Below are 23,261 nucleotides of genomic sequence, written 5' to 3'. Positions count from 1 at the left end.
CCAGATAAAAAATATTCTGATGAAACACTTTTTTTATGTTGCCATAATGGTAAGGTAGTTTTGCCTCCGCATTTATCGTTTCCACAAGTTTTACAAGATATATTTACAGGGAGCTAAAAAGATCATAATTCTAATATAAATTTTTTATATTGGAATATTAGAAAATATGATAATGCCTATTATTATAATAATATTAGAAAGAAATAATAATGCCAATAAATAATAATATTATACCAGTGGAATATTATAAAGAAATAATATTATACCAGTGGAATACTATAAAGAATTAATATTATACCAGTAAAATATTAGAAAAAAATAATATTATACCAGTGGAATATTAGAAAGAAATAATATTATACCAGTGGAATATTAGAAAGAAATAATATTATACCAGTGGAATATTAGAAAGAAATAATATTATACCAGTGGAATATTAGAAAAATATAATATTATACCAGAGGAATATTAGAAAGAAATAATATTATACCAGTGGAATATTAGAAAGAAATATTAATGCCTGTCTTTCTCTTGTTTCATTTACAGCTAATGTAGTTCAAGCTATGAATCATGGGCCGCCATGTTTTGGAATATGTGGTCAAGTTTTTTAATGTGTAGATAATCTTAGGCTAGATCAAGATATTCCCCCAACACATTGTTAACTGGATATCTATTTTTTACTATACTTTTCTTTTTATTCCTCAAATTTTTTTTCAATATTTTAAGATATCACAATCAATAAATTTAAGAATTATCAGAACTTACTTTTTAAAGAGTTATCATAGTTATAATATTAGTTGCTATATATTTTATTTACTTTTCATAGTAACCTTTTTTTTTTTTTTTTTTAGTTTTATAAATTCAAACATTGTCTAATTATGTTCTTTCTTTTTTTTAGTTGATTTTGTCATTGCTTTATAAATTTGCCTACTGTTGAAACATGATTTTAATTTAGTAAATTTATATCATTTGAAATTTACTGTATTAATCATTAGTCAACAGTTGAAAAGAAACTAGAATTCTGCATAATTGAGGTAAAAATAATTTTGTTTATTGGTATCATTACAAAATCAGTTTTTATGGTATTGTTTTATAGCTATTTTGTGCTACTATTTTATTATATTATATTATATCATTATAACGACATGTTATAACAACACTATGTTGATTTTGTCATTGTCAAATTACTTTTATTATGCTCATAATAAGTTCTTTAATAAATCATAATATTTTGTATGTTATTTAACTTTTTTTAACGCAGCTGTGCCATTGAAAACGCTGTCTGTTTCTTTCTCTTTTTATTTAGGGTTTGTTAACAAAGGGATCATTAATGAAACCCTTTATGTTATTACTAAGTTCTTAGGTATTTCGGGGTTGTTTTTTTTTAATAAGCTTTTGCTTTTTACTGACTTTATGCTTTTTACTGACTTTATGCTTTTTACTGACTTTATGCTTTTTACTGACTTTATGCTTTTTACTGACTTTAATAAGCTTTTGCTTTTTACTGATTTAATAATTGAATGTATGAAATGTATTGTTTATGTCGTAAACTAAAATTTGTATTTTATTATATTTTTCAGATAATATATCAAATTAATTGTTATTATTGATTTATTTACTAATAATCCTTATTACGAGTTGCTTACTGCTAGTTAAATAATGAACCTTCCGATAATTGCCGAAAATTATATTGTCCTGTATGTTGCAAGTAGGTTTTTGTTTATAAAGTATTTATTAACAAAAACCAAGTTTACATAATAATTAGGATTGTGATAGACTTAAAGAAGCGTCTCATGACTAAAAGACACAATTGGACGAGTCAAAAGCAAGAGAAATAAAGAATGAAAGAGTTTTATGGCAACAAAAGAAATATTTAATTTAATTGAACAAATGTAGCAAAATATTAGTTTTGCAAACATCATATTTTTATACATAGTATTATACAAAGCTGTTTCGAGACTGTGTAAATTCCTTTATCAGATGCAAAGCAAATTGCGATTAAAGAATACCATAAATCTGAAAGAGCTAAAAGCTTTGAAAGATTATTAGTACGTCACAATAAATAACAAAATTATAAAAACTCATATAAAAACAGTACTATCCTTTCCTAAAATTTGTTGCACAAAATAAATTACAAAAAAAAAAACTAGGCTTTTTAAATTTGACTCGTACGCATATCTATCTGCATTCAAAATTAACAGACACGCTTGTTTTTGTTTGCGAAAACTTTTTTTTTAATAATGACGAGTGATTACCTGCTCAAGCTATACTGCATATATATATATATATATATATATATATATATATATATATATATCAGGCCTTCCCAGGAGAGGCGTGCGGTCGCACGCCTTGAGTGAACACGGATATTTTTTTTTTTTTAGATAACTTGGCCACGCTTTTTTAGCATATATTAAAAATAACGCATTTTTAAAAAGGCGCTGAAAAAATCAAATTAAATTCGTTGTATTATTTTGTAATTTTTTTAATAATTTATTCTTTTCATTAATAAGGAAATAATAACATAAAAATAATATATATATATATATTTTTTTTGAATTTTTTTTCTTATAACAAAATTTTTTTTTTTTTCATTTTACATATTTTTTTTCTAATTTTAAATTTTTTCGCATAAGTATGTCTTTCTACAAAAAATAATTTCTAAGTTCTAGAAGAATGATTATATACAAGGTTCTTATTAAGGATATGAACGTTTAGCTCATTTGGTTAAGACTTTACATATCGCCGCGGAGACCCGGGATCGCATCCCGCGTCGGCAAAGCATATTTTTCAAAATAGATTAAAAAAGTTTTCGGTCACATTTTCTGTTTATTTTTTCGACTTGTCTCAAATATCGTTGCTGAAAAAATCAACACCTAAAAATATATTATAAATAATTATAATATAAATAAATAAAAAATAAATATAAATAAATTTTTTTTTATGTTTACTAGACATAAAAAAAAAAAATTGTAATAGGAAAAAAAAATTTTTTTTAAATAAGTATAAATATATACATATATATTTCATTTTTATGTTCATATTTTCATATTAATAATAGGAATAAATTATGAATAAAAATAATAAAATAATACGACAATTTAGTTAGATTTTTTCAGCGCCTTTTTAAAAATGCGTCATTAATATATGCTGAAAAACCGTGGCCAAACTCTCAAAAAAAAATATATATGCGTGGTCACTCAAAGCGACCGACCGCACGCCTCTCCTGGGAAGGCCTGATATATATATACATATATATATATATATATATATATATATATATATATATATATATATATATATATATATATATATATATATATATATATATATATACATACATACATATGTACAAACACACATACATACATACATACATACATACATACATACATAGCCAATAATACACTACACGGGTAACGCAGTTGCAAGTTGTTAATGCCTCCATATTTTAATTAAAATAAATGTTTTAAGACAATTAGAAATTATAAGAAAAAATTAGACAAAATGATAAATAGAGAGATTAAATTATTTACTGTCTTAATTGCGCTCGCTTCAAGCAAACACCTCAGTAAAGGTTGTCAATAACGCTGTCTATTTGCCTATATTGAACAAAAGTTACGCAATGGGGTACTTTTTAAGGCAGTTTGTAAGTCACCCAATTATTTGTTACTAAAGTTTTAGATATCTGAGCAGTAGTGGAGCTATATAACTTCATAGTTTCGCTTTCAAAGAAAGACAATCAAGTTCTCAAATGAAAAATTATTGGAGAAAATTCTTACAAAAAATTATAGAAGAATCAGTCTGTTGCTGCCAAAAACCTTATAAAAAAGCTATTTTGTACCGCATACAATCACCTATAGAATAGGTTGTATTTGTGAATTTCAAGAAGGCGCTAATTTAACTAAACGGTTAATACTGTTCAGCAGTCAGAGCTGTATCCATTCTGTTCAAAACCCATATTTTTGAAGCAGCATGCCAACCAATCCTAACAGTTACAAAATAATACTTAGTATAAAAATAATTAAAAGTCAACATTCCGTTAATACGTGAAATGATAAACTGCAACAGCAACAGCAACAGTGAAATGATAAACTGCTCAGGCTTCATATTTAACAATTATGTTTCTTAAGACACTGCACTACAAAAGACTCAAATAATCTTATTATCCGATACGTACTGTGGACTCCAGAAAACCGTCATAGAGTCAAGTTGTTAGGTAAACCGAAAACATTTTATCTCCAATATAATCTGCAAAGTGATAAACAGTAAAACGCCACCAACAGCAAAAGAGATCAGGTATGTCGCAAAGTCAGGCAAGTCTGATCAAGCACGGAAAGTATTAAAAAAGTTGTTGCCGACTTTAAACTCACCCTGTTTGCAGCCGATAAATGACGGCGGTGATGATAATGATGTTTGGCCATTGAGCACCGATGCTTTTAAACTATTTCATTTATAGACTTATTTTAAACAAAAAAAAGTGTCTAATAAATTAAAAGACAACTTTTAGTTAATATGAGAATTAATTATAGCTAAATATGATTGTTCGATATGTTAAAAATAGTCACTTCGGACTTAAAAATAAGAATATGTCAAAAAATTTTATTTATGAGCATTGCAAAAAATGTGCGCCCCCATGCTACCTAATGCAAAAAATTTAGGTAAATAATTGTGTTAAGTAAAATTCAATAATTAAAAATAACCTAAGTTAATTTATCTAGTAATAAAACAGAATTTGAAAACTTCATTAAAAAATTTAACTACTTGTGCGCGTAAATGCAGAAACAGAAAAAACATCAACTTCTCTGTTTGTTCATACACTATTGAAAGGTTTTTACAAAACCTACCCGATTAAACACATTTCAGTAACTTTACTCAGGTTAATACGCGGGGGGAAAAAATACGAGTAGTAGAAAAAATTTTTAAGACGAAAATATAAAAACTGGTGGAACTATGGTATTTTCAGGGGGAATTTACTTGGTTTTAAGAAACAATTGGTGTTTGTTAGCGAAATTAAGTAAGAAAGGGGAATCATGTTTGGCCCTCATGCTGCGCAAGTAGAAAAAACATGTATAAAAAAGTTATTTTTACGAGCGGACCAATAATTCAAGTTGAAAAAATTATTTGAAATAAAAATAGATTTATTTTTGCAGCATTTACAAAAAAATATTGTCTAAAATATCGCTTTTACGCACCTCTTGTCTCTAATTCAAATTTTGCAACGCGAGGGCTCATCCGCAACGGTTATAGTAGTAGTAGTAGTAGTAGTAGTAGTAGTAGTAGTAGTAGTAGTAGTAGTGGTGGTAGTAGTAGCAGTGCCCTTTCAAGCGTGTTTGACACAAAACTCTTGGCAGCCATTGCAACTGAGGTAATAGCGAGAAATAGTCGCCGCACATTGATTTATAAGAAAATGTGAACGAAAGAGTATGCAAATATCTAAATATCTAACATGCGTAAACTTCAAATTAATGTTAAAACATACTTAAATATAAATCAAGTTTTACAGTTTGACTTTCACTTGAAAAATTGCATTGCGTCAACCTCTCCTTAATTTTGATCTGTAGCTTTATTTCTGTTTAAAAAAATTATTATATAGTTTTAAAATTTTGTAAGTCAATATGCCAGCGTGGCAGAGTGGTTAGCGCGCAGAGCTTCTGAACAATAAAGCGATTGTTCGAGTTCGACCACTGGCGACTCTTTATTTTTTATTTTTGTAGATATTTTAAAACACAATATACTTATGATATTTTATAGAGATTATATTGTACACTTTAACAAACAAACATTTTTAAAAAAAATCTTAAAACATCAAAAAACGGGGGGAAATTTGTTGCATGTGTCATGACTGAGATACTTATGTTATTTTAGTTTTACATTTCAAGTTTTTTTACAACTAAGTTGAGTTTGTGCCAGGAAAATAAGTATACAACATGTTTATATATAGAATATATAATCTATGGAGCTATAACATTGTTTTGTTTTGTATTTTAAATTAAAAAAAAAAGCAAATGATGATTTGAACTTGCCATGCGGCAACCTTAACTTTTTCTAAAACAGTAAGGGCGTTTAAAAAGTATGTTATTAATAAAAGCATGATTGAAAATTCTAATTTTATATTTAAATCATTTTATTTAATATTGATTTAATAAGGAAATTTAAAGTTTTGCAGTTATACTACCATGCCCCCGTTAAACATTCTAAACTGAGTGCGCAACAACAACAGAGTTTAGATAATCATCAAAATAGTACTCCATTATTTTTTGACTTAACTTTTAGATTAGGGATTGTCTATAAATTATGCAACACTAAATTTCACTAATGAACAAAACAAAAATAATCAAAAGTTTTCTTTCGCAGAGTCATAAGTTAGATAAAAAATCAAAACAGCTCATTAAGTTTAATAAAATTTGCTACTTAAAAAAAACTTAAGATCTCCTTCTTTTTTAAAAATAAATTTAGCGTTGCTTAACTTATAGATTATCCTATAGCCAATCTTCTGCATTTGAAATTTGATGCCAGCACACAAAAAAGAACTGGCAAGATGGTCACATTTAAGTTAGCCTTTTTTTCTGCTATTTAAGTTAAAATAAAAATAGCAGAAAGCATGCTTTGGATAAATACTATATAAAATAACTTTAAAAAAACTGGTAAAAAAAAAGCATTTTTGATAAATGTTGAACAAATGAGCAAAAATGTTTTGTTGCAATTTGAAAAACAACGCTTTTATTTTTTTGGCAAGCGCTTTATTATGCGCTCGACAATGCTTTTGCACATATAAAGGTGTTTGATATGATTTTGTAATGTAAAACATTATAGAATTCAATATGTTTCAAGCAGTATGTTTTAAAAGTTTTAAGCAACAAAAAAAAAGGCAATAAAAAATATACCACCTTAAAGTTATATTTAAAATTACATGTTTAGGTGGTATGCACTAGTGATTACTAAAAAGGACAAAAAGCATATTACGACTAAAGAAAATGTTATTGAAAAAAAATGCTATTGAAATAAAAACTCACAAACAAATAATGGAAACTTAAACAAAGATTCCAAGAGGGTTTGTTAATGAATGAAATCTAAAAGATGTAATAAAAACTAAAGACGAAATAAACTGCAATTGGATTAATGATTATAATAGTAAATGATTTAAATAAAAGGAGGCTAAAGGGGAATAAAAGATCTTGTTTACCCGATAATAATTATTAATTTATTATACATGACAAAGAGCATCTAAATAAATACTATTTATTAAGGTCATTGAATTCGAAAGCTTCAAAAGAAGAAGCTCAAAATTTAAGTTTGTTACAAATCTTCTAATCAAATTATTTAGTCAAATTCAATCAGCAATAGACAAAAAGGATTTTGAAGTAATTATAAGTCAAACAAACATATTTGAATTTTCACATTTAAATATAGAAAACTGTAAAATCTAGAAAACTGTAAAACTCACTAAGAACTATTAGAAAAGGGGAGAGGTTCATGTTCTAAATAATTGTGAGAAATATGAAAATCAGGAAATTGAGTGTGGATGTTTCAAAGTTTCTGAAGAAAACATTAAGGTAGTCAAAGTAGTATTTTTGATACAGACCATGAAAATCTCCATCAAGCTATTAATTTAAGGTCAAGTGAAAATATAAAATAGCTGCTAAAGCTATGATTAAGAAAACTAACTAAAAACCAACTAAAAACCAACTAAAGACCAACTAAAGAACTAAAAACAGTAGAAATTAGTGATTGTGTAAATGTTTTTGAACCATCTTTAGATAAAATTTAGTTTAGGAGGTGACCCTGATAATCTCACTGGTTTTAGACAGGGATGCAAAAAAAAAAAAAAACATGGTTTTTTTTAGTTCGAACTCCTTTTTTTTTTAAAATAAGCAATGTTTAGTCAAGATTTTTAATTAAAAAAAAAAGCATTAGGTATTTTACTTGAGTAAATTATATTTTCTATCAATATTACTTAGAGATGTGATGCACTTTTTTGGTTCTTTTTTTCTGTTTTTTTGGAAAAAAAACACGGGGGTCTGTTTTTTTTTTGGGAAATATTTAAAAACTCATTATTTAAGCTACTAAATTTAGCTTTAATGGATAGGATAACTATCATTATGTGTGATGCCTTAATGGTAAGACAGTGCAGAGACTTCTGGAATGGTGGACACTTTTTTATAACGAATTTTATAAATAAATTAAAAAAAAAAGAAAGATAAAAAAATAAGAATAAAATAAGAAAAATAAATAAAATAAAAATAAAGAGAATGAAGAAAAGAAAAAGAAAGAAATAAAAAACACGTGGGGTGACACGTTTTTATTTGTGAGTATTATTGAAAATTTTTTGTTTGTTTATTTATTGTTATTTTTTAATGAAATATTTATATTACTATTATTTATATGATTATTGATATTAAGATTATTATATTCATTAAATCATTGTTACTTTTTTTTTGCAGTAATTGTTTTAGTTACATGGTAGGTTGTTATGTTTTGTCAGTACATAACTGTTTGTAACTTTTCTGTCTGTGCATTATATTCAATCGTTGTTTTAAAATTGATATTGTTTTATTATCATATAATTTTCTTATTATTCTTATAATTTATCATCATTATTATTTATATTATTAATGCTATTTCATGGTATTTACTTAAGATTAGTTTTAAACTATTTGTAAATGACCTCGATTGTAAGATCTTTTATCAATATATATATATATTTATATATATATATATATATATATATATATATATACATATATATATATATATATATTATACATATATATATACATATATATATATATATATATATATATATATATATATATATATATATATATATATATATATATACATATATAAATATATACATATATATATATATATATATATATATATATACTATATATATATATATATATATATATATATATATATATATATATATATATATATATATATATATATATATATATATATATATATATATATATATATATATATATATATAGATATTGATAACTAATACTGAAATTTACTGAAATTCTTTTTATTTTGGTATGCTTAAAGGTTAATACAGTTTGAGCAATCTGTATAAAAACTTCTTAGATAAGAATTATAAATATTTTTTTTTATCATCCTCAATTTTATCTTATCTGGTTTTTTATTATATTTAATTACATTTAATATTTGAAAAATGTGTATATATATATATATATATATATATATATATATATATATATATATATATATATATATATATATATATATATATATATATATATATATATATATATATATTATATATATATTATTCTGATTCACTCCCAACAAGGCTGCAAGCAACCACTATTAAGTTTGGAGTTACTAGGAAAAAAAAGAATAGTATCATAGAGCAAGGAAACAGAACAGACGGTTGACAGAAGCCTTAAAGAGTTGTAGGTTGTATGAGTCAAGAAAACATGAAGATAGGAGAGAGTTCCATAGGGTTGAAATGCTGGGAAAGAAACTATACAAATAAAAGTTTTTTTGGACAGGTACAGTAAAAGAATAAAACTTATATAGTCCGACCCACTCAGTCAGAGTGGGTCAAACTACATTTACAATGCATTTTTGGACCTTGTCTAGAAGAGAAAGAGCATCATCAACCAGCCCAAATATAACAACAGTATTCCATACATGGATGAATAAGAGATTTGTAACGGTAGAGAATGGAGTAAAAAAATCAGGAGTAAAAAAAAGGGTGAGCACAATAAAAAGAAGCAACCTTAGCAGATGCCAATTTAGAAAATGATTGTATATATGATTTACATGAAAGGTCAATAGAAAATGATAATCCAAGAAGACGTAAAAAAGAGAACTCAGTGAGAGGGTTGCCATTCATTAATATAGAAATGTTGACACTATTGTGATAGTTGTTTGCAGTAAATAACTGAGTTTTGTTGGAGTTAAAATTTACAAGACACTGAGCCCCAAACTGTTGCAGAAGTGTGATCAGATTCAAGATTGGCTGCCTGTTCTAAGCAATCAAAAAGAAAAGACTTTTTGTCAAAACAGGAGTATGAAGTTGAGTTATCAACAAAAAGAACTACTTTAGATATAAGGTTGTCTGGAAGATCATTAATGTAGATAAGAAACAGTACAGGACCATGAATAGACCATGGATAGAGGTACCCAAAAGTTACTCGAAATAAAGAATAGTGTTGGCATTCAAAGATGATTTTAACAAAGCGGTTAGAAAGAAACAATTTGATAATCTCAAATTAGAAAGAAACGATTTGATAATCTTGATTTTATTTTAAAAAATTAAAGAAAAATTAATCATTACAAACTTTAAATGACAACTTATAAAAAACCTTAAAGAGTTTATTTTTTTATAATTAAATAGAAAACTTCTAAAAAAAAGGATATGGATATAACTCTATTAATTTTTCAAAACAGTTTTTCGATGGAGTTAAGATCCCTAACCCCCGTTATCAAAAATAAATATACTTGATAAAGTTATCAAGTATAAATATATATATCTAAACTCCCTCCATATATTGAATTGAAAAATTAATAACAGAATTATATCTATAGAAAAAATTGTATTATTATTAATAGTATTTACACGTGAATATTGGGCTTGCAATGTCTTCAAAATTATTATTTTGCAAAAATAATAGTTTAAAAAAATAATATTTTATAAGTTACATCAGCTTTATGTAATTAACAGATTGTGCAATATTAAAAAAGTGAAAACAGAAATTTCCAATAATTCTATAATTTAGAAAAAAAAATTTATTAAATAAGTTACTTAAATTACTTGTAAACATGTTAAAAAACTGGATAAAAAATGTTTATAAAGTGTATGCTTAACTTTTTTGTCATAAGGCAATTGAAAGTGCAACGGTATATACTTTTTAATAAATGGTTCTTGGAAACTTAAATCTTTGTCACAAAAAAAAAGACTGGTAAAATAATTAACTTAATTTTTTTTTTTTTTTTTTTTTAATTGCAACAAGTAATAGTTTTTGTTTGTTAATAACTATTTAAAAGTAAAAAATCATTTTTATTTGCAAAGCGGCAATTTTAAGAAATAATGAAAAAAAAAATTATTTAAATTCATTTATACTAATTTCAAAAAAATTAAAAAATAATGTTAAATGATTACAAAAATAATGTTAAATGATTACAAAAAAAGTATAATTATATAATAATATAAACAATAACTATTTAATATTAGAAAACAAAAAAATCTTGCATTGTCTAACAGATTTAAAATAGAAAAAAAAAAAAAGGCTTTTTGGTCAAAGTTTGTTTGATCCTACTAACATGGTTCAAAAAACTTATAAACAAACATGACTTTTGAAAGATAAAATTGGTTCTGTAAGAATTACATGGAAGCTTGCATTAGATTTTTAACATATTTTTCAATCTGTGTTTCGGGATGGACAAAATTTTATTAGGAGAAATTTGTTTCAAATGTTTTTGCATATAAAAAGTCTGAATTGAGAAAATAGACTATGTTATTTCATTATTTAGTTTAATTTTTTTAAATCTATATATAAAAAAGAATTTAAAAATTTAGTTATGAAAAACAAAACATGAAGTTCATGAAATGTGCATTAATATAAATGGGCATTTTGTGTAATGCTCAAACAATAGCATGTTTAATGAATTGTGAAATGCATTGCTTTTTGGTGGTAGACAATTTCAAGGCGCTTGGTCAATATTCAAAATCGAAAAATGTAAAAAAGTACCTCTATTTACAACTTGTCATAAAAAGCTCAACAATTAAACACAAACACTAACAAAAACAGACTGGATAAAAGTTTTCTAGTCAGACAATTCTCAACTTTGTCTGCACTTGGATCGCCCAAAAATGTGCATAAGTCTAATGAGTAATTTCATTCTGATTGTCTATAGAAAGCAGTACAAAGGAAATTTAGGAACCATGGTATAGGGTTGTTTATCTGCTAATTGTGTGGGAAGATTGCATAGGGTCAGGATTGGAATTAAATTAAATTCTGAAGAATATATCAAAATAAAGAAGAATATATCAAGATATTACAAGAATCTTTGTTACCAATTTAAGAAGATTGAAATGAAGTATTTCAGTATTTCAACATAATAATATTCAATGCCATAAATCCTGTCAAACTTAAAATTGGTTTAAAGAATATTTTCTTCAAAAATGTTTCCGTTTTGGAAAATTGGCCTGCACAATGTGCAATTTGTAAAATTGGCCTGACCTTAATCCAATTAAAAAATTGTGAGATTATGCTGATAAGGAGGTCCACAAGAAACAATTTTCAAATTTGAAAAATTTATGGATAGCTACCCAAGTTTTTAGACTTCCATAACAGATAAAACTAAATATTAGTTTTGTTTGAAATTTATGATCTAAATCTGGTTGAAAATTATTTAAGCATTTATTTTCAAAATTTATATAAGATGTTTATAAAGTTGATACTGATCACTTTTACTGTTCACATCACATTATCAATTTTCCCTCATATTATCAGGTCCCACAGCATCCATTTTTATCTAGGAAAGAGGGTTTGCCAGAATATTATTGTTTTAATACTTTATATTATAACATGAGGAATTATCCCCCTCTAATATGATCCCTTTTATTATCAGTAGGCAGTCATACCTAATCAAATTATTTAAATGTCACTGGCACGAATATTAGCAACAGTTTTAATTCTAATTTAATTGAATTACTTTTTATCTTCAGAAGCTTTAAAATCTGCTGTTGTTTTTTCAACATTTTTTTTCAGCTCTTCTTTTTCTTTGTTGCAATTTCCAAGATCAGATTGATATTTTTCTAATAATATGAGAGAAGAGAAAATATATGTACATAATTTTATTTCATTTTATATTGAAAAGACAAAAAATTACTTTCATAATTTCTTAGTTAATATGATTTATTGAATTTTTAATAATTTTTGTTGTTGTAATTTTAAAATACTTACTTTAGGCAATTATAAACAATGAAACTAGTATTAAAATTTAGTAAACAATAAAATTAATATCAAAATTTAGTAAAGATAAACAATGAAAAATCATTATTGTCAGGTTTTGTACAAAAGAAAAATTATCAGAAAATGTTCTCTTGTCATGAGAATACTGTTTCTTATTTAAAAAGATAAAACCAAAAGTAAATTAAAAATAAATTAATCAATATTAAAAATAATTTTATATTAATAAAAATAAATTTCAAGATTACTTCCAACATTCTCCACATTTTTGAGAACAAATTGATAAGTTTTGCGAAGTTCTAAAAACTCTATTTGCAAGTTCAGTCCAAGAAACATCAACTAAAAAAAAAAAAAATTAACATAAACAATAAAAAGACTTTTAAAAAGTGTTTTAAAAATAGAAAACTTAAACACAGAGAGGAGATTAAGAGTATCAGAGTAAGAGAGTTGAAGTAAGAGAATTAGAGAGCCTAATTTTGCATTATATGGTTTTTAGGAGACCATTTATTATTCAGGAAAACAACTTTAAAATTTAACTGCATAAGTCGATTTGTCTTAAAAATTTTTTACATCAAATTATTCAGCAAATTAATCAAGTGAACTTTTACAATATAATTAATTATATTGTATTGGGAGTACAAAGTGTCCAACTTTTTTAAATTTAAAATTCAGCTTTATTTCAACTTAAAATGAATTAATACATGATTCAAAGTAATGCCTATCTGAAGATAAAACATTTCCCCAGCTATCTAGTGATTTATGGATTCCCTACTAAAAATGTCTGTCTATTGAGGTCAAAAAGGAATCAAGCCAAATTTGGATACCCTACTCTGAGGTGAAGAATATTCCAGTGAGAGCCTTCTGCATTGATCAAACAAAAATGATAGTCTAACATGGCAATGTCTGGGCTATACAACAGGCTAGGCAAAACCCACTAACTATTTTCCAAATAGAATTTAAGTGGTCTTGCAACATGTGGTTGAGCTAAGCCAAATGGAAAATTATGGTCTCATTTCTTGCCACATATTCTGGTTATTTTTCAGCAATTGCTCTTCAAAAGTAAGAATTGTGTTCAGTAGAGGTCCCCTGTGATTGTCAGGCCCCATTTCAACAGCTTATAGTAACATATGCCTTTCTGATTCCACCAAATACAGAGTGCTATAACTATCTTGCTTTGGTTGCGATGGTCTGGGTTTGAAATCCATTTTCATCACTGGTAATAATCTGATACAAAAAAATGGATTCATCAGCTGATCTTGAATCTGATCTCACTTCTGTAACAGATTGGGGCTCGCAGTGGCTTATAAATTTTAATTCCAACAAAACTCTTTTACAAAATTTTTATTCATCTCTATATGGAATACTGTTGTCATATTTGGGCTGGCTCTTCTAAGGATGCTCATTCTCTTCTAAACAAGATCAAAAGTCACATTAATAACGTAGTTGGACCAGTTCTATCTGTTAAACTTGACCTTAGAAGATGACAAAACAAAAGAAAGATGAGCTTAGAAACTTTATGACAATGAGAAAGAAAACTTTCCCATCGTCATAAAGTTGCATTTTCCCTTTTCTACAAATTCAATCATGGTCACCATCAAGTAAAAGTCACTCTCGCTTGACTTGTCATTCAAGTTAGTCTTATTCATTTACTGTATTTGTTAATTGTATCTATCTATGCTCTAAAAACTTTTACTTTTCTAGTTTTTTTCTCACATTTCAACCCTTTGGAACTCTTTCCTATCTTCATGTTTTCCTGACTTGCACAACCTACAACTTTTCAAGTCTTCTGTAAACCGTTTCTTTGCTCTAGAACTCTATTTTTTTTCTAGTAACTCAGAATTAGGCAATGATTTTCACTCAGCACCATTCATATATATATATATATATATATATATATATATATATATATATATATATATATATATATATATATATATATATATATATATATATATATATCATACAAAATAAATAGGAAATAACAAAAGGATAAAAAAATACGCAATATGTACAATATATATATATATATATATATATATATATATATATATATATATATATATATATATATATATATAACCTGTAGATGTTGTCCGAAAGTTTTTTCCATATTTTGTTGACAAAAAGTAAAAATTAAAATGCAAGACGGGAATTATTTTTTTTTATTAATTGAGAGACTGCCTGCCCCAACCAAACCCTCAGTCGATGTAGCAACACTCCCTTGCGAGTCAGGCTATTTGTCAGTCGATGTAGCAGCACTCCATTGCGAGTCAGGCTATTTGTCAGTCGATGTAGCAGCACTCCCTTGCGAGTCAGGCTATAAGATAGTCGATGTAGCAACACTCCGTGCATGATTTACAGTAAAAAAGATAAAAATAAAAACATTCTATTAAAAAAATTAAAAATAAAAACATTTTATTAAAAAAAATAAAAATAAAAACATTGTTTATATTGTTAAAAACATTCAGAATGCTTTTAAAACACTCTGGTCAATTAAATTTGCGTTTTTGTGGTTTTTTTTAAAAACGATTTATTTGTAATTAAATTAATGGTTTTTACTTTCGTCCAATACGCAAATGTTGGACGAAAGTCAAAAGTAATTAAAAGTGACGTATGTGTTGGCGTATAGTTTGTTGTCTTTGGGAAGAGCGGAAGGAAAAAAGTGATTCTTACGCCAACACATACGTCACTTTTTGCTTTCATCGAACATTTGCGTGTTGGACGAAAGTAAAAACCATTAATTTAATTACAAATAAATGGTTTTTTAAAAAAACCACAAAAACGCAAATTTAATTGACCATGTTTTTAACAATATAAACAATGTTTTTATTTTTATTTTTTTTAATAAAATGTTTTTATTTTTAATTTTTTTAATAAAATGATTTTATTTTTATTTTTTTTTTACTGTAAATCATGCGCGGAGTGTTGCTACACCGACTATCTTATAGCCTGACTTGCAAGGGAGTGCTGCTACATCGACTGACAAATAGCCTGACTCGCAAGGGAGTGCTGCTACATCGACTGACAAATAGCCTGACCCGCAAGGGAGTGCTGCTACATCTACTATCTTTTAGCCTGACCAGCAAGGGAGTATTGATACATCGACTGAGGGTTTGGTTGGGGCAGGCAGTCTATCAATTAATAAAAAAAAATAATTCCAGTCTTGCAATTTAATTTTTACTTTTTGTCAACAAAATATGGAAAAAACTTTCGGACAACATCTACGGGTTGTATATATATATATATATATATATATATATATATATATATATATATATATATATATATATATATATATATATATATATGAATGGTGCTGAGTGAAAATCAGTGATAACACATATTAACAATTTTTGAGTTATTATCCCTACTATGTTGAAGGAAAGTTGAAGTAAGTTGAAGGTAAATTAAAGGAAAGTTCATCTTTACAAAGATAATTATCAGCAAAAAAAAAGTAAAAAAAAGGGGTCACAAAAGGTAAAACAGATGTCTAAATTTGTTTACAACTATTTGCATAACAGCCAATCAAATTTATTTTTACCGAAAAAAATTTTTATCACTGTAAAAATGGCTGATAAATGTCAAAATACAGATAATATAGATATTCCATAAAAAAAAAAAAAAGAAAACTTGGGGGAAATAGGGAACAAGATAAAAATGAACAATTTTCGCATTGGACTTTCCATATAATTGCAAGCATTTTATGTGTTTTTAGAAAATGACAGCAGAGGAGAGAGTTTTTACTTTTGTACATTAACATAATAAAGATCAACAAGACAGCTTTCTTGCTTCAACAATTGAGGGCTTAAGTGTTAAGCAAAGAAGAACTTGACAAAAAGAAGTTAAAAGATTCTTATATTCTCTTATTACATTAAAGTGATACAAGATAATATTAATGTTGGTTTCCAGTATGCATCAATGCTATTTTATCAACTTTTGGCATTGGAAAATCAAGAATAGAAAGAATAAGAGGATCTCTTTTTAAGACTGGAAAGTAAACAGAAATAATTATTTTTTGTTATTTATTTTCTAAGTAATCATTCAAATAAAAAAAAGATGCACAAATTTTAACAAAATTTCTCTCTCAAAAATAACAAAAATTTTTTTGTGAGCTTGAAAGTTAATAGTTTGATTTAATTTACTGCTGTTTTTTTTTTTAAATTAATAATTATAATTTGTTTTAATAAAAATTTAAGCAGTGACTGTATTATGATTTACACATAGACAAATATAGTCAAACAAGCATTATTTTATTGAAGTTTTAATAAAGATTGGATTAACTGATAATGTGTATAGTATAGCAACATCAATTTTATGCGAAATCTCACAAATCATGTCTTCTTTGAATAAAGTTTTTATTGATTTTACAATATCTTGAATAAAATGTAAATAAAATAAAAACTGTGAATCTTTCATGAAACAAAAAAAATCTTTAATACTTTCTGTGCACAATCTCTTTTATCTTTTCTAAGTTGTAACTAATAACTTTATTGTCAGTTTCAAGCAATTTAAACACTCTTTCCTAACAACCCAACTAACAGATATTCTTTAATTGCCCAACATGCTAAAAATTCTCATCTAAAATAGAAGTTATTTTTTCTCAGTTCTTTTCTTCATTGCACTGAATAATTGTAAAACAAAACAAACTATTGATGTTTTTATCTTCTTAAGTAAATGTTAAATTTTATTCTCACTTTGGTTTAACACCGGCTTTATTACCAGAAATTACAGATGCACCATCAAAGCTAATATTCACAACTTTTGCATATATATTGTTTTATTTTTTTCTGTGGTTAAATTTTTCAATACAAGCTTTATTGCATTCAATTTGCCATTGGCATCAACTGTCAGTGATAAGCTAATTCCATCAAATATAGACATTGGATGACCATTATATACAAACCTTAAACAAACTGTTTCTTGTTCATTAACACCCTTATCAGTAGAATTATCAGACAAAAATGCTCTGAAGATTTTAAAAATTGTTGTTTTAAACCGTTCTCTTATGTAGCTAAATCAATTGAGATATTTATAAAAAGAAGATAAAATAAGATTGTTATGCTATTCCACACAGTGTAGCAAAAATTGCTTTTGAGCTTTCTTTGCAGTGATCAAACCATAAAAATCTTGCACAAGTTTTAAAGCTCTTTTAGAAGTTTTACTTGAAAAAATAAATCATGGCACACACAAAATCACTGAAAAAGTTTTCTGCAAGAAAAAACAAGACAGTATTATTATTAGTTTCAAAATTTAAATTAATCCTATTTTATCCGTGATATCGACAGTTTTATCATGAATATTAACTCCAAAATATCTTTGCTCTCTTAAAGTAGTAACCTCATCGACAGTCATGCTAAACTTCACTTTATTGGCTACTTTTAATTTTATGATGACAATCTTTTTTTTTTTGCTTTTCATCAAAATCTTTGGGCAAAAGTTACATTACATCACTTTCGTTAGTGGGGAGTTTAAATCCATCTCGTGCTATTGACTGCCTAATGTATTTTTTCTGGTTATAGTTCGAACTGAAATGCCATCTGTAGCCAAATCAGAAACAATATTTTGAAGCTTCTTTTGCACAAAGAAGTCGCCAACAGTATTTTGTCTCTTCTAGCTTGCTCTCTCATCTGTTAGTATGATTGATTCTGTTGCCTTATCTAAACAAAGTCTGTGACTTTTTAAGTGATTTTTTAAGGTAGTTGAAGAACTTCCTGAGCATTTTATTTAACGCTGACACTGTCCTTCCAAGTCTTTTGTAATTAGATTTTTCCATTTTGTTGCGTATTTCCAGACTGACATTGCTAATAATATGAATAGAAAATTAAGGGTATTAAGTAGCCATTTTACCCATCATTAAAAACTAATTCATAACTAGTAACTATGCATTTATCTTTAAGTCAATGTAAATAAGAAACTAGCGCTAGAAGCCCTATTTATAAATCTTAAGAAACTCTTAAGAAACCTTTAAGAAACTTTTAGTACTAGATTAGTAAAAATAAAATATTAAAATAGGAAACTCCTCAGTACTTGCCTGTGTGCTTAGTTGTTTTATAAAAAATGATGATTACTGAAATCAAGTTATTTATTAAAGTTACTTATTATCCTTTATTTTAAACTATTTATTAGATTGTTATTGAAAAATAAATCAAATTAAATTACTATTCAAATTGCTTTAATAAATGTGTTGTTATATTGTTAATAAAGAAACTTTTCTCTTAGCAATTGTTAATTTTTAAAATATAAATAATTAAACTTTTCTGAAAGTGTTCGAATAAAAAAATTCAAACAACTCATTATAATATTGAAATAGAATTTAACTGTTATGCGAATGCATAAAAAAAGTTCCAGTTTTTAATTTTTGTCGCTTTAATTTCAATTAAAAAAACAGTAAAAAAATTTAAAAAACAGCTGTTAGCTGTTTTTGTTTTTTCGTAAAAAAACTGTTTTACTGTTACTGTTAAACTGTGTTCAGAAACCCACAGCTGTTTTACTGTTACTGTTAAACAGTGTTCAGAAACCCACAGCTGTTTTACTGTTACTGTTAAACAGTGTTCAGAAACCCACAGCTGTTTTACTGTTACTGTTAAACAGTGTTCAGAAGCCCTAATTTCAGGCATATTATTCTGAACATATGATTTTATAGATTTTGCTCTATCATCTCTACTCTGTGTGTGAATACGTTGAATGGACAATTCGCTTATTAGGAAATCATCACAGCTAAGATCTAGTGCTTCTACTACAGCCTGAAGCATATAGACTTAAGCTTAATTGACATCAATCTAAAGCGGCACCCAACTTAGGCATGATAAAATTTGTCCTTCCTCTATTTGTAGTAGTTCAAGAGCTAAGTGATTTTCTACTAACTTTTATATATGGGTCATTCCATATGTCGCATATTTTTACTGTATGTCTCCCTGCATGTTCTAAAAAATTTTTTTTGTCAAGTTTTAAACCTCGCATTTAAATTCTTTGGAACTCTCTTCCATCTTTCCATATTTCCTATAATGTAGATGGAGAGACTACCTAGAACTTTTTAAGTCTTGTGTCAACCGTTTTCTTGCTTTTTAACTCAATACTTTGTTTTCAATAATTCCCAATATAATTGTGGTTATACAATCTTATTAACTTAATTATTTTATTATTGTTAACCTGATTATTAAAGGTCAGGTTAGGGTTATCATGCTACTGGTAACATGTAAACCAGTAAACACTGCTTAGTGCCCTGCTGCCTTATAAGATCTTAGTTGGATAAGGGCTAGAGATGGTGTCTCGATAAAAATATTCGTCTTGGGCAGATATTAAATGTATCTGACTATTGTCTTGCAGAAGGCATCCTAGCTAAAGTCTTAGGGAATAAACAGATTCTATCAGTTGACCAGCTTCACGCTCCTTCTTTATATATTAGACTGGTGTAGATGAATTTATAAAACATTTTTTCCATTTTAAGACGTTAGATGCTAGATCTTCTTAATTCAATGTATGGGTTTTGCTAGTGTCTCTGTTTTTATGACTAGGCATTTCATTCTATTATCTCCTAATGAGGGTACAGCTCTAAAACAAGAAACTAGTAAAAGAGTTCTTTGAAACCATTGATGTTGACCTGAATGATATTGTACAGGTACACTGATATTGAAAGAAAGATAACCAAATAATAAACAACAAACTTAACAAACAAAAACCAATAGAAGTAATTCAGGTAGTTCTCAACTTCGATGCTTAACAAAATGCACTAATGAAAGACAACTTTCATGGTCAAATACTCTCATGAGGATCAAGACCAAGCAGCGCAAGACACATTTAACAAATAAGTTGATAAAGAGAAGAAAAAAAATAAGGATCTGCAGAAAAAATCATTAGACACACCCTTTCGGTAGACAATTTGTTCCAGTTTGTCATCCATTGACAAACTGGAACTGTTAGATGTATCAATACCTTTAAATCTAGTAAGTGTATCTGTATCACAAAAAAACAGAGCTCACAAATCAAATCTGCGTGAAAGGCTAACACCAGCATATCCAACTAAAAAAACTTAAATTCCCAAGCGCCACCCGAGTCCACCCTGTTCAAAACATAAACATTTTAACCACCAGTCAATTTTAACACACTCAACATCACTTGCAATAAAAAACTAAACTAACAACTCGTGTTTTCTTAAGGGCGCCAAGAGAGACAAGCTAATAGTTAGAGTTGAAGCTGCCTCAATTGAGAAAAAAACAGGTTTACTATTTTTTGCTCAGTTGTGGTTCAATAAAACATCTTACACTAAACTAGCAGGCTATCATTCACCAAATCAGCAGGCTATCTTCACCAAAAAAATGCAGATGGATGAGAAGCTGGTATAGTAATAACATAACCTCCTTGATGAAGGTAGGTATAGAAGCTTTTATTCCTTCTCAACAGATGCAAGTCAAGCCTCATTCTACTCCATGATTTTTGAAATTCTTGTACAATTGCTATATTTATTTAATTTTATTTATTAATTTATTTTAGACGACAAACTGATTTTCAAGGCAATTAAGCAATAAAGTATCTATAGAAGTAGGCTTGTACAGGATTGGTGTGATATCACCGTTTCTGTCCAAGCCTGAAGTAGACAGGCCTACTTCATTAAACATATTAATAAAACTGTTGTCATTGCCAAAAAATATTTTAGCACATTTCCTGTAACAAGATTGTAAATTAAAAAAAATATATACTCTAAAATTAGGCCACAGAGCCGCATCGTAGAGAGGCAGTACGTCTTAAATAATTGTGTTTTTACTTTTATCTCTTGTTTTGTCTTACACTAAACTATCAGCTGTTGAGAATATTTGTACTTATATATAAACATTTAATCTTTCTATTTAAATGAGCATTATCAGTTAACTGACCTAGATAATTAAATTTTTCCACAAAAACTAATTCACAACCAGCTTAGGTAAATGGAGGAAATTTGTATAAAACAATTTAAAATTTTTGTTTTTGGTTAAATACCATCCACACTGTTTTCTTGGTATTAAATGACATATTAATAGCTTAAACATTTAATGCAGTTAGTAATTTTTGCAATGCAATCTAAGACAGTGAAATAAGGACAATATAATCAGCATATACCATATATTAAAAAAAATGCCACATATGTTCTTTCAATGTGCAAATTTGTAATATTAAAAATCAGTTTTTGTATATAAAATCAGAACAAGAAAAAAGAACTCCACCTTATCATACACAATTGCTTATATTGAAGGTATCAGAATTTCTGCTATCTGACACTCATGGTTTGATTATTGTACCAAAATGCAAGTAGACAGACAACATTCTTGTCTATACTCTGATAAACTTTTTTAGAAAATAGCTTCTAATAATTAACACTATCCAAAGCTTTATTAAAATCTATAAAGCATGCAACCCTTGGAATTAGAAAAAATGAGGTCAGCAATAAATTGCTGACCTTAAACTGTTAGAGGTCGGCAAAAAAATTTGATATAAAGGGGTTACCATAAAACATAGAAACGAGGTCGGCAATTTTTTGCTGACCTCAAATACTTTAAGGTCGGCATTTGGCAATGCCGACCCTAATTCTGAAGGTTGAAGCATGTGAATAGATTGATTTCTCTAGAAATATAATAGTCAACTGTCTTTTTTTAATTAATATGTACAAGATGTTGTGGAGTAATTTTGCTTGAAACTAAACTGAAAATCATCATCATTATCACGAGATTTAACTCTGGTTAATAAAATACCTTCAAATATTTTATAACAAGAAAGAGAAATTGTAATTGCTCTATAATTATTTAAGCATGTTAAGTCAGCAATTTTAGATTTTAGTAGAGGTATTATCATAGCTTTACAAAATGTCAATGGTAAATGTCCAATGTTGCAAACACAAACTTAAAAAAGGTACTTAGATTGAGAAACCATCTATTTCCTCCATATAAAAAAAATTCCATTAAGAGGCCATCTGAGCCAGTTTTTTTTTTTTTTTTTTTGATTATGCAAATATTAAGAAGTGTTACACAGCTCACATTTTACATACGAAATGGCAATTTGCATACACGCAAAAAAACTTTTTTATTTTGGAATATTTAAACTATCTATTAATATTGCTTTAATGACATTCAGAAAATAATAGGTTGTCAAAAATTAAGTTGTAGAAAAAAAGCATTTAACCACAACTGATTATTTTAAATAATCTATTTTTAAAGACTTTGTATTAAATGTGATTTTAAAAATTTTAATTTTGTTTTGAAGGAATGTAAAATAGTTAGTAGAATGCAAAATGTAAAATTTTAATATAATTTTAAAAATTTGTTTCAAAAGGAATGTAAA

The 23,261-nt window shown here is 26.9% G+C and overlaps 1 protein-coding gene across 1 annotated transcript in view; it reads right to left on the bottom strand.

Moving 5' to 3' along the window:
• Positions 1–23,261, bottom strand: part of LOC105843350 (cytadherence high molecular weight protein 2) — a 46,486-nt gene that overhangs the window by 16,845 nt on the left and 6,380 nt on the right. The window contains exons 2-3 of the mRNA XM_065816245.1: positions 13,202–13,292; positions 12,697–12,799 (exon numbers count right to left, since the gene is read on the bottom strand). Of these exons, the coding sequence (XP_065672317.1) occupies positions 12,697–12,799; positions 13,202–13,292 (194 nt within the window). The remainder of the gene's footprint in view (positions 1–12,696; positions 12,800–13,201; positions 13,293–23,261) is intronic.

Source organism: Hydra vulgaris, chromosome 13, assembly GCF_038396675.1.
Source record: "Hydra vulgaris chromosome 13, alternate assembly HydraT2T_AEP".
Taxonomy (NCBI): Eukaryota; Metazoa; Cnidaria; class Hydrozoa; order Anthoathecata; family Hydridae; genus Hydra; species Hydra vulgaris.
The sequence above is the reverse complement of the archived record's forward strand: the minus strand, read 5'-3'. Positions and strand labels throughout refer to the sequence as shown.